Source organism: Monomorium pharaonis, chromosome 1 (assembly GCF_013373865.1).
Source record: "Monomorium pharaonis isolate MP-MQ-018 chromosome 1, ASM1337386v2, whole genome shotgun sequence".
NCBI classification, from domain to species: Eukaryota; Metazoa; Arthropoda; class Insecta; order Hymenoptera; family Formicidae; genus Monomorium; species Monomorium pharaonis.
Window position 1 is genome coordinate 24,428,585 of NC_050467.1, and position 14,266 is coordinate 24,442,850.

The following is a 14,266-nucleotide window of genomic DNA, read 5'->3' on the forward strand; positions in this document are numbered from 1 at the left end:
ACCTTTTTTGGTTAATTACAGATATATGAAAACACAGGCATTTGCAAAGAATGCTCGTATTGTTCCGGAGGAAACTGCGAATAATCAGAACGGATAGAAGGTATACAATTTACATCCGTAAAATGAATGCAATGGAATAATTAGCTTTTCAATCTTGATGCCATTATTGTTGAATTTATTTAAAAAAAAAAAACCATAGAAGTTAACCCATTAGAAAAAAAAACCATAGATAGTTATTACCATAGAAGAAATGCGCTTTATTATCGATTTCACAATCGAAATTAGTACACTGCGGGATATAAAATGCAGCGGCATGAAAATACTGCAGATGTATAACGCATATTCTCGAAAGACAATACTTAGCGATATGCAATTCCATGGCAGAACTCAACTCATCGATTGATCAATTAATGACGTTAGCTCTGCGCTATTAATAATTCAGCACCGCGGTTAAATTGAACAAAGTTTTCCGAGGGGACACTTCATTTTTAGAAAGCTCTCCGTGCAAGTCGGGGTTGCATTTAGCTTCTTTCGCGGTGGCGGCGGCGGCGACAACGGTGCGATTAGTCTAACACCCTTGCTAATGACGATCGGCGTTGTTCACCGAATAAACCCCGGGGTGCAAAGTCACGCCCCATTTCGCCTCTTCTCTCGCGCTCTGCCCCTCGTTGACAAATCCTTCGAACATCGAACGGCACCGCCGCCGCCGCCCTGTTTACGTTACGCCTCCGACTTTCCTCGAAGGAAAATAGCCGGGATTTATCTATGCGCCTGAACTTTCCTACGATCAATATTTACGTCGTTTGATCGGACAAATTTATGTCGTTTGATCGGACCGAAATCGTTAGGCTGTGCGAGAAATAATGGACTGAGACTACGTAGATCGTTTGGAAAGACGAACGATCCCCCTCGTACTTTATACTAGCAATACTTGAACGGAAGATACACATACGAGATGAGAGTATAAACATTTCGCAAAAATAAATGGAGCTCAAATGAAGTGTATCTCAAATTACATTTGGGGAGAGGGGGGCGATATTTATTTTTAGCTCTTCTCGTTTTTAAAACTCCGCGGATTACTCGTAGCATTTGATTTTGCACGCAACCGATGGGACACGCGATTGATCGAGTACATTGTGTACATCACGGTAATCTACCTAAGCTAATGACGAGTCAATGCTTGCGGTAGACGGCGGGACCGTTAATGCAACGTAAACGAATTTCTCTGTAGATTGAGTACATTAATAAGCTTTTAGAGCTACCCCGATCGATCGTCGTCATTTTCCATTATCAACGCATGTTTCTTGTCTTGTCCTCGTGTACCGCGAACTCAGCGAATTCCTGCTCTCCGATCCGAGAAACGTCGTCGTGTCACGGATGACAGCTACCGGGGATGTTATTTGGCCAATAATTCACTTGGGTTACCAATTACGAGGAAGAGCCGGCTCTGCATAGCGCACTTAATTGAGGAAACAATAACATTACTAGAAGCTATTTCGAGGTGTTCAATCGCGGACGTTTAATGACATTCGACGTCGCGCAATTTGTTATCACAAAATGGAGACAGTGACACGAAAATTATGTGATATATGATAATTAGAAAATATAATATCTTAAAAAACATAGATAAGTGACAATGTAATTCTTAAAATATAGAAGAAACAAATGTTAACATATGTAAAAATTTACAAATTTTTAGGGGGATTAATGTTTATGGTTGTTGCTAGAAATGAATCTTATTTACTGTCAAAGATCTTCGTCGGAGTCGTGAAATCTTTCGTAGGGTGCGACGGATTTTTGAAACGTGTCGTAGTCCTTTTTTTCCTCTTTCCTCGCCAACAACTTCCTCCGTTCCAACGTGAGGTATATCAACAACGGACAGTACGCCACGTTCACGATTCCTACGATTCGCATGACCCACGGGAATCCAATGGCTTTGACCATTTCGCCGCCCGTGATAGGTCCTTAAAAAAAAAAAAAACGCGATTTGTATGATACATATATATTTTTTGCAATATTTAAGATTTTTGAAAATCGTAAATTGTCTCAATCGAAAGCAATATTTGTCAAGGGATCTGGTTTCTACTCTCTAAAATTATTTCCTTCTATTAATACAACCGGTCTTAATTTTCCGCTTGGAAAATGCCTTACCTAAGGAGTAAGCCAAACTGACGGCCACTTGTTGGATCGAATAAACGGGTCCGTAGTTGCCATTTCGGTCCACCAAGCTGGCCAGCAAAGGTACCAGAGCTGCATCCGCTACGCCGATGCCCAGACCCATTCCCAGATGCGGGAATATCAACTGCGACATTGTATTCGCGGACGGGATTAGAATGGCGCTAACGCCGACCACGAACATAGCCAGGATCGCCACTTTGCTACGCCCGTAACGATACGCTATCACGCCAAAGAAGTTGGTCCCGATTAAGTAGCCCACGCTGTCCGGTATGAATACCGTGCCCAACTGCCATTTCTGCAAGAGATGTTAATCGAGAAAGGCACTATTTTTCCGTATTTTTATAGAATTTGCAGACTTATCGGTATTGAAAGTTATACGAAATCAAAAGTTCAATTAAATTTTTAATTTTTTATGCTTAGATTTACCAATGATAAACATCAACGGTAACCTAATGGAATTCTCTGATCTTTTTATATATTATCGTTAAATGTGATAATGATAATTATAATGCAGATACTAAATTTGATTAAAATTGAATGAAATTGGATTAGTTATAATAGATGAAAACTTGTTAATGAAATCTGATGTTTTTCTGCTTTGAAATAAGAGTTTTCTGTCACATACCTTGGGTTTTATGTGAGTTCTAAGCCAAATCGGCAAGCAAGGTTCTAGTATCGCCATCGGCGATGTCGAACACCAAATTGCACCGGAGATAATGAGGATGTGCACATTAGACAATAAATGCAGCCAAGTAGTTTGCTGTTCTCCTGGCTAATATATATGAAACAGAATAATTTAGTTAAACAATTTAGCTTTAATAAATACAAAATTGCTATAATATATTCTTTCATAAAGTACGAAAAATTAATTACTATTTTATAAAGTGTTTGGAATAATATAATTTCAATACTATTGACAACTAAAGCTGATTACAAAATGTACAGAAATTATTTGCAGACTCGATAGTTATTTTTTTCAGAGACAGTTCCAAAAGTCTAATTATAGATATTTCGAATTATAAATATTTCGCATATACCTGCTGCGTACTTTAATATTATCTTAATTAATTATTTTTATTTAAAATAATGAATACTTCATATACCTCAGTGTTTGTTTGAACATCTAATGTCAAAATTTGCAGACCTATGAAAATAACGCATATCGATATTTTATTATCTTTATGCAGAAATGCATTTTCTACAATTATAAAAGATTTTAAAAGCTTAATTACAAATTACTATAATGATGAGACTGGACACCAATAGAAAAGGTGCCATTTTTCCCTCGAGATCGTACAACACGGAACCGATTGGATAGCCTAGGAGGACACCCAGAGCGATACTGCCGAGAACGAAACCCATGATTTTGGATCTCTCGTCCTCCTCGGAATATTGAGAGGCGACCAATGACATGCCGGAAACTGCTATACACGCTGAAGCTATACCTTGAATGCTCCGAGCCAAGAACAGTATCCCGTATGTTTGTCCGAAGGCGAACACTGCGACAACAATGAAAGGTCGAGTTTACGGAAGCGCCTTCATTTACTTGAAACTTTTAACTTCAAGCGATAAATTGACAAACGGTAGTTTCGTAAAAGCGAAATTAAATTTCTACGAACAAGCCAAGAGAAAAATAGTTTCGTTTGAATTCTTTATTTTTAGTAAAATTTTATATCGATACCCGATTTTATTGCCTTTTATTTATAAAACAACTCTCCACAAATTTGTGAAATCCTCGAATAATTAAGGACGAACGTGAAGATCCTTTCATTAGAAAAGCGCGCGGATACGATCGAAAGTGTCGTCCATAACTTACGCAAAGCAGCCAGCAAGAGGCTAATATTTCCCAGGAATAGAGGTCTGGCGTATCCCAGAGTGCCAGTGAGAGTGCCCACGGCGGGATTCAAAATTAATTGGACCAGAGCCTTCGAGCTCAGCAGTAATCCCACTCGACCGTTTTCGTCCTCCTCGGCGCTCGCAGTCGTATTCGCGTCGAGCGTGCACAGATAATCGGGGATAATCGGCACTGAAACATTTTCGAATTAGCAAATTGTTTAGCTCGTCCATTTGCCTTCCTCTTTCTCTTAATTTTATTGTAATTACCGACTACCGTCAACAAGACATTATCCAGGAAGAGACTGAGATAGACCACGGCGACGGTGATCAGGCGACTGTTCTTCAGATCGTCTAATCTCATCCTTGATCATCGATCTCGATATTGAAGGGAAAAAACACACTCAGAGTAAAAAAAAGAATGCTAAATTCCGCGAAGAATTTAGCGCGAATTTATCTTTAATAAAAGTTTGTGTATAATTTTTTTTAAATTTTTGAATAATTTTTAAAATTAATATATCAGTAATAAACAATTTAGATTAACAATATTATTAAAGTAAAGTATAACAGTAAAATGTAAAATTTTTTAATGGCTCTATTAATTGCTGATATACATGTTTTTTGAAAGAAAAGGAAATGAAATTAGATAGAGCTACAAGAGCCCGTTATTCAGAGGTATTATTTGGGACGGTCTATCGTCTTAATCTATTTATTTAAAACCAAAGTTAGACGACTTCTCAATCTACTTGTTTGAAACTTTTCCGAATGTCAAAAAATTTTATGTCTCTCTTTCCCTTTCCCCCTTTCTTTTCGTTGGCCAGATAAACACGTAATTCAAATAGTTTCCTTCGAATTTCTCTTATCTTTCCTGTTTTTTGTCACTTGAAGGACCGTTCTAAACGTGACTGGAAAGCGAACGAGTCTCGTGCAGGCTTTTATAGCCGCTGGAGCTCGTCCTTGCGCAGAAGCTTTTTCATGGGGAGCAACGCGAAGATTGGTCCCGGATGGCGCACCGTTTCACGAACCGATGCACTTTTCGATTTATCTCCATTATAGCGACTTATCGGCCGTCGCCAGCCGCTCTGATTTTCGCGGTTTTCATGGTAGTCTTATGATGTGGAAATAAACCTTAGCACATATGGTCGTAAACTGTAGGGAATCATCGCGACAGGGGAGGCTGCGACGAAGAAGCTGCGGATGTTCGATAGAATTTTTGGGGGGTTGCACATACGTGTCTTCTATTTTCTTCGTCATTCGCCATCGGGCAAGATTTAAAAAATTTTGCAATTAAAAATTCTTGCTATGTTTTCGATCCGATATTAAACTTGCGTCATAATAAATTGATTAAATCATTTTTAAAACAATTGTAGTTAATGTATCTATTGCGCGTGTATTATTTATCAAGAGAGCAATATTGTTCAAGTATAATTTTTCTCGCCCTTTCGTTAAAATTATATCTTTACATCTTCGTTACCTTAAAAAATAAAATTCGGAGACTCAAAATCTGTGTAAACTTATAAATATTATATTTTACTATAGCTGTAAAAGCTTTATTTGTACATTTTTATTACATATAACATCAATATTATTAATGTTTAATTTTTTTAAAATTAATTTTAAATCCGGAAACATATAATTTTTCTTGTTGAAGTTTAAAATTTTAGTAACGAAAGTAACTTTATATGTTACTTTGTTACTAATTTTAATTTGGGTATTCTGTATTTAGTACTAGAAAAGAAATAAAAAGAAAAATGAAATGTTCGCGCGCAAATGACGAATTGTCCTCTCATACGTCGCACTGTGGTGAGCGTAAACTTGATTTTCGCGAGTCCCTTTGTTGTATGTCCGCTATCTCTCGCTATCTCGTCATCGATATTCCCGCGGAGCACACACCTGTGCCCTGCTTGCAAAATTACGATCGACCATAATGCAATTTTGACGTTGAGGTACATGCCAAATTGATTCTGCACCGTGTATAGCGCAGCTTTCCGCTCATGTCCTCCTCGCTTAATGCAGCGAGGAAACTCCGTCGTCGAAACGGTCAAGCGAGCTTGTTAATAATTACGAAGTTCAGTGTTTAGCAAGAATTATACTTGTATTTATAATCGCGCTTTTGCTAAAGAATTCAGCCGAAGCCTTGGGATGTGAGACGGTGCAATAAATAGAATTTGTCATTAAAAGAAAATCAAATCATTCACGTGTAACAGTTTTAAAACTTTTTATTATTATAACGTACATTTATGTACAGATATCAATTAAATCGAAGCTGATTTCTTTGTAGATTAGAATTCAAATAACGATTTTCATTACAGTTACAAAATGCTCTTTCAATGGAAAGGAATTGATTGTTATTTTCAATGATACTAATTAGTACACAAAACACAGGCGCAAAATATGTGATAACAGCCTACTTAATACAAGGAATACTAGGAACAAAATATTTATTTCATAAAACATTAATATTTCGAGGTAATAACGATCTGCTGGTGGGAATAACGTGGTCTTGATGTTTATTATTACGGTGTTTATGAAAGATCGCCGTACGATTTGCACAATGAAATTCGAGCCGGCAGGTTATTGCACGAGCTGTTCCCTATATGTCGTCATGTTATTACTCTTTAACATATAACACATATTAGAAACGCCATCATATTTACAATCATAAAAATAAGTTGAGCCATTAGCTTACATAATTTAGGATTTGCAAATATATCTGGATGACCGCTTATCGTGAAGCAGATATTTCATTGTGGCTTATTCTATTTAGAACAGGAATCAGAATATGAACAGAGAATAGTAAATTTGCGAATTGTTTTGCGATAATAGGCAATTAATTACGTATCGCTTCATACTCGCAATTAGCGATAGTTAGATACGAATAAGCTTCGTACTGCGTTTTGGATTTTCCATTAAAATGTAATTTTCCTATCGTTTTCATTTACACCGCGGAATAATACCGCAAAATTGTTCCAATCGGATTATTCTGGTAACGAGGAAAGCGCGGTATACCAGAATCGGTCGTATATTAATAACTAATTCGAAATAAAAGAAATTGAATATTTAACGAAATATTACAATTTTTATTTTTCAGGAAACGTTAAATGTGCGTTGGCGGGACAGGTACAACTGGTTTCTTGGTGGTCTTGGTGTTTGTTTTGATATGCATGAACGCCGCGGGCTGAAATGTCATTCACGCGACGGGATTCGAGTCGGCAGGTAGCACATCACGTGTGATTATCGTCGGGAGTTATTGCCGTGCAACGTACAAGCGATTATTTTATTGCAATGATTAACACGCGCGATCCCAATTAACCATGTTTTCACGAGAGCTGTATTGTGTACGACAGGACAACGAAAAGATCTGAAAGGCCTGAGTGACATCCATGGATTGAACAAACATGGCGTGAGTAAATTATCTTTTTATTTCACTTGTCATTTGCAAAAAGATATATTTATAATTATTTTAAGCGCGATTAATAATTTTTTTACATAACTGCTCTAATTGTTGCTATAATTTATGGTATGTTTCTCTTTTATATTTTGCAGTTCAACATAATTTCAGTTGCAGCTTCGCCGCTACGCATCATATCGGTGAGTGACGTACATTACATTAAATAAACTTGTCAAAAGCGGGTAACTTTGCTGGAAACTTCATTTTCTTGTCCGTTTTCTTCCTCGTTCTCTTCATCCTCTTCGTCTACTTCTTTATCGATTCTTCGTTTCCTTACCACATTCGTTGGGCTAGTGTATCTCATGGGATACATTTCGACGTGTAGTCTAGGGGTAGATGAAGAATTACCTGTATTATAAATGGTTTTTACGTTGCTTTTCTCTCCCAGAATTATTCTCTCAGATTTATAGATTCTTGGCTGCGAGTAGATGACGCCATTCGTTGCTAAAGACTGGAAATTTAAATAATTTTTCAAACACATTGACACTCTATATGTCTAGATTTTTAAAATTAATTGATTTAGTTTTATTTAATTGTTAACAATTATGCGATGATAGAAAAATGTATTGGTGACTATAATTGCATAGCAAAATAATTACAATCAGGAATATCATTTTTATAGTAATTATTACTATAATAAATAATAATATTCATACGCTATATTTCAATGTAATATAATTTATAGTATAATTTTTTCATAGTTGGTATTACTATAAGTATATGGTTATTCATTTATTATTACTAATATTACTGTAATAGATACCATAAAAATTATATTTCTAACCATAATTATTTTATTATATATATTATAGTCGCAAATACCACATATTTTTCTATCAATGTGTATAAACTATTTTTTAATTTATATACGCATAAATCGTGTATTTATCAAATTATATTAGAGAAACAATACTTTTTTAATTATTTCTTTAATGTATGCATTTGATTTAATTATTCGCGAGCTAATAAATATTCACCTCCGTGTTCTCGACATATTCTTGATATATTCGCGGTGTGACATAGGCAGCGTCGATCGCTTCCATTTTCGCATGACATTCGTAATTATTACACGTAGGTGTTTCGCGATGATTCGGATTTCTACATCTCTCGAGATGTTTCAAGTTCGGGCTTGAATTACCGTAATAATTTGGATATTCTGATGGCACTCGTAAAACTTGACTTTCTCGAGCAGGATGAACGTAGTCGTGGGAGTAGGAGCGCGACTGTAAACCAAATTGTTTTATTATCATAAAAGAAATTAAATTTTAAAACAAATGCAATAAATTTTCTTACACATAATATAATACAAATGACAATTGAGAAAGTTAATTAGATTTATAATTAGAATTAGCATAACATTATTAATTACAAAATTAATTACAAATCATATTTCTAATTAAAATTATAATAAGCATAAATTAATTATATAATTAATTACACCATAAATCAATTATATAATTAATAACGAAATATTAGTAAATTAGCATTATTTTTAACAATTAATAATCGGGAGAAAATTTGTAATGTTCTGACCTGCCTGATGATTGTATTAACAATAGAATCGGCTGGTAAACTGATAGTAGATTGATTGAATCTTTGTTCGGGATTTTTTCTTTTGGTGTGCATGACCATGTAATAAAACCTTGGTATTAAGACACCGAAAATAATTACATAAACCGTGGCAACTGTACCGAATAAAACGATTGCGTCGCGATTTTCCGGCTGCATTAACATGAAGCAAATCAGCCATGTCGCCCATGTTCCTAGCAGGCCGACAGCGGTGCCGAAGAAGCATTTTTCCTCGTGGTAATTGCGTGGTATTCGGATAATAAAGCAGCATCCCACGATCAATGCAATTAATAAAAATATATTGTACCCTACAAATAATATTAGTATTTCAATTTTAATAAAAGCAATATTGTAATATTGCGATTGTCTCTTTATAGTTTTAGGAAATTATTGAAAGAAAAAATATATTAAAATGCAAGAAGATGTATAATAATAATATAATATTAATAAAGAGATAGAGAGAATAACAAGTAAATTAATTATATAATCAAGAGAAAAAAATTCTTTAAAAGATTTTATAAGAGAAATTTATTTAGAAATTAATTAAAAAATTATATAATTGTCAAAAATATAATTGCGTGCTTATGTAGAAGTTTAATATAGAATAAACGAGTCAATGTACCTAGTAACGTAATAAATATGAGACTCCTGGCGACCACGGCTGAATTCATTGTGTTCAGAACGAAATACATAATCGATATGGCGATTTGCACGCCATACATAAAGAGCGTCATGAGACTCTGAAGATATCCGTTAATGTAAGTGATGAAAACACTGCTCATGGACAAAGCCAAGAAGAGTACTCTCGAGAGCATGATTGAGAATACGAGGCCGAACGCGAGAGTGGTGAAGAGGATCTTCCAGGCGTTCAGCTTCTCCGCGCCGAAATAATCGTCTGTCACGCAGAAGAGCAGCGCCGTCAGCAGAGTAAACAGGTTGGCCAGGACGAGGATGATTGTAAGGGTCGGATTGACATCCAACAGTTCTCTAATCACAAAACGGTAGGTGATAAAGATCACCATGATGCAGCACGCGATAGTACCGCATATGATAGCGATTAGGAAAACGGGAACGTAGCTGTTGTTTTTCAGGATACTTTTGCCGACGTCCACTGAAATGTCAAATTAATCGATACGTTAATTATAGACAAGCTTTGGTAATTTCTCGAAAAATTTGCGCGTGATTTAATAGAATTTCATAGTTACACTAGGAAAAAAAAAATTTCGTGCTTTTATTAAACTAAACAGCTTTTGATGAAGATAAAAATGTTTTTTTTTTTCCTAGTGTACATTTCTGAAAGAGCTTTATATAGAAAAGCTTTTGGTGAATGAAAACTTAACAGTTTTGACGAAGATATAAGATTTATTATCATATTATGCTGCGAGATCGTAATTCAGCGGTAAATTAGGCAATTTATACGTTTGTTACATGACATTTTTATCGTTTTCACCTTTTGTAATGTCGTGTACATCGGAACGCCTCTGAAAATTCGTACAGTTCTCGCAATTCTCGGCGAGATGCTTCAGACATAGCCCCGGCATTCCGGACATTGTTCTCCTCGGCAGAACGCGTAACTCGGGTACATCGATCTCGTAGAGAGCGACGTCGATGAGCTCGTGCTGCGTTTTCGTAGCGATCACGTATCTTACCGAATGCGATCGCGACTGCATGTGGAGAACGTCGTAGACATCGGAATCGCGAATTTCCTGTTGCGATTTTGGGGATTTCGTCACGATGTTGCTCTCCTCGTCGCCGATGAGCCAGTTTCTCTTGCGGGCATCCTGGAAAACGTTCGCCATTCCGATAACGGCTTTTCCAATGTCGAGAAGATACGGGGAGTGGTTCGCTGAGTTGTTGGAGTTCTCCAGGAATTCACCCGCGCTTGAGAACTCGTCAAGATCGAAACGAGGAATTTCCGGCTTAATGACATACGATCCGGATGGTATGAGATCTGGAAAGTTGAAGACGGTGCGCTAAATTTAGATTAATCCTCTTGCATCTAAACTTCGGCTTAGATATCTAGCATAATTGCGGTTCGTGGAAGGAACGTTAAAGTATGTCTAGAAATTTAACTAAATACAGATCTGGAAATAATTTTGTTAGATTATCAAAAATAATTATTTAGGAAGCTTAAGCTGATAATTGCTAGAAAATTAAAACTTTTTGTAGCATTGCCCATTATGCTTGAATATCCTTCATAATTATTTTGATGATCTAACAAAATTATTTCATATCAGTATCTCGCTAAACTTTTAGTTGGTTCAGCAAAATCGTTCTTTCCGTGTAATATAATAATATTAGTTATCGAAATTGAATTTTTAGAAAGGAAGCTCTCGTATTTAAAATGTGAATAGATTTTCATTTTGCATATGGTTGCAAATTTCTTGTTGCATTAGACCCGCATGAGTTAACTTGTGTAATGGCTGTAACAACATCGATTAATTTCAATTGCAGTTTAACCGTACCAGCTCGTTTTAGCTTTAATTCTGGACATAAACAAAGGGTCGCTCAAACTAAGGTTAAAGTTAAACGATGTTGGGGAAACTGTCTCTTAACTTTCAACTACCACGGTTAAACTTGGGTAATGTAACTGCTGTTTTGCACATGATTCGACGTCAATATTTAATGTAATACTTGACATTAATTTAAATTAATGTTCCTACGTGCACAATATAGGCCAATTACTTTAAAACTATGAAGTTAGATAAATAATTAATTTTTTTTTATAAAAAAGAAGAAAAAAAGATACATTTAACTTTATAGTAAAATATATTCTTGCACAGAGCTCAAGCTATTATCTTCTCGTAATTTTTTCGTAATCCGTTGATATCTAAAATTACTTGCCGTCAATATCTGAATTATCGAGCGGCAGCACAAGCCACGTTTCCCTGATATCCCTTGATTCCTCGTTTTCTCCCAGCCATCGTAGCACATCATTTCTCTTGCCGATTGCGACTATCACCGTTTCCGTGACGTTCGCATACTTGTCACCGTTGACGCGTCTGTCACTTCGTTTCACGCACACACCAGCGTCCTTGGTAACTTCTAGGAAACGATTAAGAACAGAATCCGCGTTGGCGTACACGAGATCGACGATCTCGTACCTGGTGCTCAGATAATGCGCCACGATATCGATCACAGACACCGTAAAATCCCGTTCCTCGTAGATGCCAATCGGCAGACTGCCGTGATCGCGAAGATAATCCATCATGGGTCCATACTGGAACGGCATCAGTATACCCATCTCGTAATCCGGCGCACAACTTTGCTCGACTGCTGCTCGTAGAACTTGTCTAAACACCGTAATGCTATTATGGCACGTGTCGAAGATCCTTAGCCCTGTGTAACATACACAATGATTAATTCACGATGTATCTTGAGTATACCTTAAGGATTATTTTAACCTTGAAATGTATAATTATCACACAGATGTATTTTGAGATGTTTCTAAAAACATTTTGACACATTTATTTAATATATTTGCTGACATAAAATCACTGCATAAGTCTCTAAAACAATCACCAGTAGTGATTTAAAAAAAATATTGAAATTATAATTTTTTTCATAATTTATTATTTTGTTATTGTGTGGTATTGATTAACAGATACGCATAAAAATGATATATTTTACTTACCTAATTTTACACCTGGTATATATTCATATTTGTTTAGAGTTTGCACTACGTATAGTATCGTTGAGATTTGTTGAACACCTTTGGATGACGATATATTGCAGTATTGTCCATAATTGGCGTCCACAAAGACTAATTAAATATCGTTTATTATTGTAAATTAAATATCATTGTTGCCGAAAGTCAGAAAAAAGAAATATAAAAGTTTTTCTTCATTTCTCTTATTGATTAAAGAAGCATTTAAAAAGATAGAAAAAAAGATTGTTTTATTTACACAAAGTGTCTTCTATTTAAAATTTTATTTGAAAAAATAAATGCAATTTAAATATTTCCAGAATAAAATTTATAAATTTATATTTAAAAAATAATTGTATTTTTGAAGAATAATATTAGATTATTGGAGACTATATTTATTACTTTTTATTTTCTAAAATTTGCAATAGCAGTGCAAACTAATTTTTTATAAATATAAATTATGCAAATAAATTTTTATATTTAAATCTAATTGATTGAAACGTATTGCTAAATTAATGGCTTACCAGTCAAAATAGCATCACCCGTGGTCTTCAATAACGTGTTGTTTTCAGAGCACGATATTTGTTCGCTTGTGTTCAAAGTTAATAGAATGACACTTAATAAGAACGAAGTTTTGATGAGCACATTATTCGCCATCGCTTGTCATTAAGATGTAATTAATAATTTACGCGTGTTTGAATTCCGACAAATAATATCTGTATGCAATATTCCTTTACTATTTTAATTGTTAAAATTTCACATTAATTGCTAAAGATTCTAGAATTAATATCCTCCATACATTAAGTTATTACTTATTTATTTTACACTAAAATAACATTAAATTGAAGAAAAAGTAAAATTAATTATGTAACGAATTAATAATTATATAATTTTCTGCTGTCATTTTGCATTATTTTATATATTTGTGTGATTATTATATATTTTTATTATTTATGTCGTTAGTCGTAATAATCAGCACTCAATAATTATGATTTTTGGTGACGTAATTTAGGTCACAAAGAATCGTTTAGCACGAAGGGCATGAAAGTTCCGTCCGTTCTCTCGAACATTAATTTCGTTGGCGTTTATTAAGTTGCGTGACAAGCGCCACTTCGGTGTTTAACAATTGGTACGAAACACGCGCACCCCGCTTTACCTTCGCTGCTCCAATTTTTGTGATTACCAGCGAACGTCAGGATCTATTTTACGCTCGACCTAAAGCTACGGACCTAAAACTTCAGAAGCCTTAATTTCAATATCACCTCTCTCCCGAATAATCTTGTCGCTCGGAAAAATTCTACTTCGCGAATACAATTTCCGTCGAGGTGCACGCGATTGACTGCCCTTCGGACGACAACGTTGTTGAGGAATATCCACCCCTCGGAAAGTTTCGCCACTTCGAACGTTATACTCGTCCCCCAGCGTTTGATAAATTATTCTCAATGGTTTTGTCGCTTCGAAAAATTCTCTCTCTCGAACAATTGCGATCCCCTAGTGTAATGGCCGTCGCGAGGATCATTACGTGCTCTCTCTTTCTCTCTCTTTTCTCAACATGCGAGGCAAAAGTCGACGTGACACTGCGCGACGTT

The 14,266-nt window shown here is 35.5% G+C and overlaps 3 protein-coding genes across 5 annotated transcripts in view; 1 reads left to right on the forward strand and 2 right to left on the reverse strand.

The window, feature by feature from the left end:
- Nucleotides 1-230: 230 nt before the first annotated feature.
- LOC105829532 (synaptic vesicular amine transporter) lies at nt 231-5,528 on the reverse strand. Of its 2 annotated transcripts, XM_012668466.3 has the most exons (8): nt 4,282-5,528; nt 3,995-4,204; nt 3,411-3,677; nt 3,282-3,322; nt 2,804-2,950; nt 2,152-2,473; nt 1,745-1,964; nt 231-1,459 (listed from the first exon to the last, which is right to left on the reverse strand). In XM_012668466.3, exons 1-7 carry the CDS (start codon nt 4,373-4,375, stop codon nt 1,747-1,749), a joined length of 1,299 nt encoding a protein of 432 aa, XP_012523920.1. In that variant the 5' UTR covers nt 4,376-5,528; the 3' UTR covers nt 231-1,459; nt 1,745-1,746. The 2 variants fall into 2 exon arrangements, with proteins under 2 accessions (XP_012523920.1, XP_012523919.1); XM_012668465.3 differs by having other exon boundaries at nt 234-1,964; nt 4,282-5,527.
- Nucleotides 5,529-7,235: 1,707 nt separating this feature from the next.
- The window catches only part of LOC105829530 (G protein-coupled receptor kinase 5), a 51,350-nt gene continuing 44,319 nt past the window's right edge, over nt 7,236-14,266 (forward strand). Inside the window, exons 1-2 of one of the 2 annotated variants that reach the window (XM_028192103.2) lie at nt 7,236-7,414; nt 7,558-7,602. The gene's annotated coding sequence lies outside the window, so the exon portion shown is untranslated. Of the gene's footprint in view, nt 7,415-7,557; nt 7,603-9,904; nt 10,033-14,266 lie in introns of those variants that run through there. The other variant, XM_028192104.2, reaches the window with a different exon arrangement.
- LOC105829529 lies at nt 7,415-13,334 on the reverse strand. The gene is made up of 8 exons (XM_012668460.3): nt 13,202-13,334; nt 12,666-12,794; nt 11,876-12,370; nt 10,482-10,982; nt 9,654-10,142; nt 8,996-9,339; nt 8,440-8,685; nt 7,415-7,913 (listed from the first exon to the last, which is right to left on the reverse strand). The coding sequence occupies exons 1-8, from the start codon at nt 13,332-13,334 to the stop codon at nt 7,635-7,637; spliced, it is 2,616 nt and encodes an 871-aa protein (XP_012523914.2). The 3' UTR covers nt 7,415-7,634.

What these genes read in the sequence shown, in the direction of transcription:
- LOC105829532 (XM_012668466.3), bottom strand. Translation starts at nt 4,375, where the DNA reads ATGAGATTAGACGATCTGAAGAACAGTCGCCTGATCACCGTCGCCGTG. An exon ending in TGTCTTGTTGACGGTAGTCG is followed by an intron (nt 4,205 to 4,281) that starts GTAATTACAATA and finishes AAAATGTTTCAG; the next exon opens with TGCCGATTATCCCCGATTAT. An exon ending in ATGTTCAAACAAACACTGAG is followed by an intron (nt 2,951 to 3,281) that starts GTATATGAAGTA and finishes CATATATATTAG; the next exon opens with CCAGGAGAACAGCAAACTAC.
- LOC105829529 (XM_012668460.3), bottom strand. Translation starts at nt 13,334, where the DNA reads ATGGCGAATAATGTGCTCATCAAAACTTCGTTCTTATTAAGTGTCATT. An exon ending in CGATAATTCAGATATTGACG is followed by an intron (nt 10,983 to 11,875) that starts GCAAGTAATTTT and finishes TCAACTTTCCAG; the next exon opens with ATCTCATACCATCCGGATCG. An exon ending in CATATTTATTACGTTACTAG is followed by an intron (nt 9,340 to 9,653) that starts GTACATTGACTC and finishes TATTATTTGTAG; the next exon opens with GGTACAATATATTTTTATTA.